This window comes from Rhinopithecus bieti, unplaced genomic scaffold (assembly GCF_001698545.2).
Source record: "Rhinopithecus bieti isolate Rb0 unplaced genomic scaffold, ASM169854v2 scaffold_71542, whole genome shotgun sequence".
Lineage (NCBI taxonomy): Eukaryota > Metazoa > Chordata > Mammalia > Primates > Cercopithecidae > Rhinopithecus > Rhinopithecus bieti.
In genome coordinates, this window is record NW_016826746.1 from 375,228 (window position 1) to 380,444 (window position 5,217).

The 5,217-nt window shown below is 48.7% G+C and overlaps 1 protein-coding gene and 1 long non-coding RNA gene across 2 annotated transcripts in view; one reads left to right on the forward strand and one right to left on the reverse strand.

Moving 5' to 3' along the window:
* Nucleotides 1–203: 203 nt before the first annotated feature.
* CASP14 (caspase 14) overlaps nt 204–5,217 on the reverse strand; it is a 7,632-nt gene continuing 2,618 nt past the window's right edge. The window contains exons 2-7 of the mRNA XM_017863561.1: nt 4,284–4,356; nt 2,652–2,801; nt 2,326–2,551; nt 1,035–1,151; nt 776–879; nt 204–308 (exon numbers count right to left, since the gene is read on the reverse strand). Coding sequence (XP_017719050.1) covers nt 204–308; nt 776–879; nt 1,035–1,151; nt 2,326–2,551; nt 2,652–2,801; nt 4,284–4,310 — 729 coding nt within the window. The 5' untranslated portion in view covers nt 4,311–4,356. The remainder of the gene's footprint in view (nt 309–775; nt 880–1,034; nt 1,152–2,325; nt 2,552–2,651; nt 2,802–4,283; nt 4,357–5,217) is intronic.
* LOC108523068 (uncharacterized) lies at nt 282–1,193 on the forward strand. Its single transcript, XR_001883686.1, has 3 exons — nt 282–320; nt 830–896; nt 1,140–1,193. It is a non-coding gene; the product is annotated as an uncharacterized LOC108523068 (long non-coding RNA).

Below are 5,217 nucleotides of genomic sequence, written 5' to 3' on the forward strand. Positions count from 1 at the left end.
GTTACCACTAGGCCTTGTGCTAAGTTCTGTCTGGCTTGCTCTAAGAAGGACAGGGGGACCTGCATGAGGGGTGTGATGAAAAAGAAACTGGGTGCCATATAGCCTTGGGAAGAGAAGATCTTAGGGAGTGGTAAGAGCTGCCTCTAAATTTCTGTGAGACAGAAAGAGTGCTGGAAGGAAAGCTCCTCCCTGTCTTTCTACTTCTACTGCAGATACAGCCGTTTCCGGAGGGTGCTTTGAATTTCAGGGTTCGTTTTCTTTGCTTGTCCTTCCTGAACCATCTCTGCTTCTGCCATCCGCCGGGTCACCTGCAGCAACAGGTATGGTGAGCTTGGAGGAGTCAGTGTCATGGACTTATGGGGGGAGGGTTAGGGAATGGGGCAGGTGGGTATTCTTGTCCTAAGATGAGAGACCTTTATGGTCTCCTCCTATACCATAGTTTGTGTGGAATCCTTGGCTGGGCGTTTTTTTTTTTTTTTTTTTTTTTTCTAATTTGCAATAAAAGCATATAAACATTAAAAGAAAACAGTTTTCCCAAACATTGTTTATATCCAAGGGGGGTTTGTTTATAGAAATTTATCTCACATACTATGGGTTTTAAGAGTCCCTGCATTTGGGAAAGTTGTTGAAAAGTGAGCATCTTAGTTTCTGTATTGAGATCTGGGTTGGATTTGGGGCTGAGGGAAATGGAGAGGAGTTAGGAGGAGGCTCAGCCTCCTCTGCCTGCACCCTACTTGGCCTGGGTGGTGGTCCCAGCTACCTTGTGTCAACTCACCTCTGTCAGAAGCTCCAAGATATGTCCTTTCCCCTTCGTGAACACATCCACCAGGGTCTGGATAAAGCACGAGCCTTTCTGATCATGTCGGTAGGCGATGTATCCTGGGAATTCCAGAGAGGTGAGTTCGGGGGAGCTTCAGAGGGTAGGTAGAGGGGATCCTGGAAGGGGGTGGGTCCTGGAGGAGAGGTTCAGGGGTCGGGAGTGGCAGGTGACGGGGAATAGCAGAGGGAGCCCTGGGCCAGCTGGGTGCTCATACCCTCCACCGTGGAGTAGATGTGCAGGGCATCTGTGTACGTTGGGATGGTTTGGGGGCTGTCTTTGGTGACCATCACAATCTCATCTCCACCTACTGTTTCACCAGGGTCCTTTTGTTCTGAAACAACAAGAAGAGGAGAAGGCAAAGTCAGAGAGAAAGGTAAGGAAAGGGGCCGGGCAGGGTGGCTCACACCTGTACTCCCAGCGTTTTGGGAGGCTGAGGCAGGCGGATCACTTGAACCTGGGAGTCTGAGGCTGCAGTGAGCCATGATTGCACCACTGCACTCTAGGCTGGGTGACAGAGTGACAAGTCGCCTCTTAAAAAGAAAGGTAAGGGCCGGGTACGGTGGCTCACGCCTGTAATCCCAGCACTTTGGGAGGCTCCTGAGGTCAGGAGTTTGAGACCAGCCTGACTAACATGGTGAAATCCCATCTCTACTAAAAATACAAAAATTAGCCGGGCATGATGGTATGTGCCTGTAATCCCAGCTACTTGGAAGGCTGAGGCAGAAGAATTGCTTGAACCCAGGAGGTGGACGTTGTAGTGAGCCAAGATCGTGCCATTGCACTCCAGCCTGGGCAACAGAGCAAGACTGTCAAAAAAAAAAAAAGATGGTCTGGTGGTATGCCATGTGCAGTGGGGCTTTTTAATTTAATTTAACTTTTTAGAGACAGGGGCTTGCTTTGTTGCCCAGACTGGAGTATAGTAGTGTACTTATAGCTCACTGCAGCCTCTCACTCCTAGGCTCAAGTGATCCTCCTACCTCAGCCTCCTGAGTAGCTAGGATCACAGGCCCATGCCACCATGCCCTTGGCTAATTTTAAAAATTTTTTGTAGAGCTCGGTTCTTGCTACATTGCCCAGAAGCCAGTCTTGATCTTCTGGCCTCAAAAAATCTTCCCGTCTGGGCCTCCCAAAGTACTGGAATTATAGGCATGAGCCATGGTGCCTGGCTTCAGCTGGGGCTTTGGATCTGGGACTGGCTTGGATAAAAACACAGACTTGGTTGGGCATGGTGGGAGGCTGAGGCAGGAGGATTGCTTGAGCTCAGGAGTTTGAGACCAGCCTGGGCAACATAATGAGACCCTGTCTACAAAAATTAGCCTGACATAATGGCGGGAGCCTGTAGTCCCAGCTATTCAGGAGGCTGAGGCAAGAGGATGGCTGGAGCCTGGGAGATGGAGATTGCAGTGAGTTGAGATTGCACCACGGCACTCCAGCCTGGGTGCTGTCTCAAAAAACAAAACAGAAACAACAAACCAGAGACTCTGTACTCTTGGATCTGTCCCCACCTCCTCGACAGGCCTGTATGATGTACACCTTGGGCTTGGCTCGCAGGGCCTGGCAGTTCTTGTTATTCAGGGCCTCGAAGAGATTCTCCAGCTTGACCATCTCCCCATCTTCTCCCTTGAGGAAGCCTTCCCTCCCGTGAGCCATGAGTACCACGAAGGCACAACTGATGGAATCTTCCCGGGAATCGATGGCCTGCTGGAATTTTTCCAGCTCTTCCTGGAATTGCTGGAGTAAGAGGAAGAACCAGACTCAGCTGGGTCCTCATAGCCCACACATCAACCTAGTACCTTTCCCCCAACCAGGCCTGGAGTAGGCACCCCAATACCTGGGCAGTGGGGTCTCTCTTCATGGTGCTTTCGAATCTCAGCTGCCGAAACATGTATTCCAGAGCATCCAGGTCTTCTTCAGAACCTTCTCGGGCTTTGGTGACACACAGTGTTAGGGCCAGGCGGGCACCTGACATATCATATTTCTTCTGGACCAAGAGATGACAAAAATCAGCATGGGGAGGTTCGAGGAGAAGCAGATGTAGTCAAAAGAGGCATGCAGGCTGGGTGTGGTGGCTTATGCCTGTGATCTCAGCACTTTGGGAGGCTGAGGCGGGAGGATTGCTTGAGCCCAGGAGTTCAAGTCCACCCTGGGCAGCATAGTGAGACTCTGTCTCTACAAAAAAATGAAAAAATTTGCTGGGTGTGCTGCCGTGCGCCTGTGGTCCCAGCTATCTTGGAGGCTGAAGTGGGATGATTGCTGGAGCCTGGAAGATTGAGGCTGCAGTGAGCCATGATCTTGCCACTGCATTCTAGCCTGGGCAACAAGTGAGACCCTGTCTCAAAAACGAGCAAACAAAACAAGAGAGGCTTGGACTTAGGGTTGCCAGGTATAATACAAAATGCTCAGGTGCATTTACATTTCAAATAAAAACCAAGTACCTTTTTAGTATAAGTATATCCCAAATATTGCATGGGATATACTTATACTACACAATTATTTGTTGTTGATGTGAAATTCAAATTGAATTGGATGTCCTTTATTTTTAGTTCCCAAATACAGCAACCCAACCTGGGGTCCAGCTCTGTTCTACTTGGTATGAACTTGGGGGAAGTCAACTGCCCCCATCTGAGCCTCAGTTTCCAAATACAGACAATGAGTGTGTGTGTGATTTTGAAGATCCCTTCCAGTTGTCCTATTTTGTGGCTTTGCAAGTCTCCTCATCCTCCCCAAGAGTGTTCTGAGCATTCCTCTATTAATTCCTCACTTGCAGAGGTCTCAGAGTTTCGGAAGCTAATACTGAGATCCCATCTGAGGAAGAAGAATATTGGGGGTCAATATTTCTTTTCAGAACAGAAGCAGGGTACTGAGGACCACAGTGATAAGAACTTCATCTTTTAAAATATCAACATAAGCACTTTGGGAGGCCAAGGTGGGCGGATTATGAGGTCAGGAGATCGAGACCATCCTGGCTAACACTGTGAAACCCCATCTCTACTAAAAACACAAAAAGTTAGCCGGTCATGGTGGTGGGCGCCTGTAGTCCCAGCTACTTGGGAGGCTGAGGCAGGAGAATGGCGTGAACCCGGGAGGGGGAGCTTGCAATGAGCCGAGATGCGCCACTGCACTCCAGCCTGGGCGACACAGCGAGACTCTGTCTCAAAAAAAAAAAAAAAAAAAAAAATCAACATAAAATTGTTTATTGCAGGACTTCTCAGAACCTTTAATGTGTTGAGAAGAACTTGATCTTTGGCGACAGATGTAGCTGTGTTTGACTGCCCCCAGCCCCCAACCCAACTTGGGTTCCATCTCTGAGTCCTTTTTTGCTGTTTGATTAACTACAAAGTACCTCCTAGCTCTGAGTTCAGGTCAGGATTTTTCCACTCCCTCCACTCTTTCCAAAACATTAAGATCCTCACCTTCCTTCTCCTCGTATGATCACCCTCCCCTCAACCTGCACCCAGCCTACCTCCTCCGAAGACCGCAGATTGCTCATTTCTCCTTTGGTTGTGAGCCCCGGCTCTCAGCACCCTTGTCTGATCCTGGGGGTCAAGAGAAGATAGGTTAAAGATTTCTAAAGGGAGGTTGAAGGGCTCAGGGGACAAACTCTTATGCATCTGGATTTTTGAGACCAAATAGCACTCCAGTGTTGGAGATATGGTCCGTGGACAGATCTGGGCAATAGATGATAATCCATGAAGTAGTAATATATCGCCCCTAGAACGACAATTTCATGATGTCTTTCATTTCTGGATGTCTTCTTCAGAACTGCTGGGCCTACCCCACAATCCCGCCCCCCGCACCCACCAGAAATCTTCCTATGTCTCCATTGGGTCATTCACCAGCTTGTGATGGACCAAACTTCCCCCTGAAAGCCCTGGAATGAGGAGCAGGGCAAGTGGCCCATGTGTTTTCCTCTTCTACCCGGGAGATGACGGGCTGGGGAAGCCATCTCAAGGAGATGCCTTGGAGGAGCATTTAAAAGGAGAATGTCATCAAAGTGGGGAATGCAACTTTGATATTATCTCACTGGGTCTCCAATATGAAGGGGTCAGTCCACCTCCCTCGCTCTTCCTTGAGTCTGAACGTTCTCCATTCTCATCTCCGAGTCCTGTTCTGTTCTCTGGCTGCACAGACAGACTTTTGTCATACTCTTGGCATTTCCCCATTTCTTTGCCTTTTCCTACACTTTCTCTTCAGTAGGGAATGCTTTGTCTTTTCTTTCTTTCTTTCTTTCTTTCTTTCTTTCTTTCTTTCTTTCTTTCTTTCTTTCTTTCTTTCTTTCTTTTCTCTCTTTCTCTCTCTCTCTCTTTCTCTCTCTCTCTTTCTCTCTTTCTCTCTCTCTCTCTCTCTCTCTCTCTCCCCCTCTCTCCCCCTCTCTCTCTCTCCCTCTCTCCCTCTCT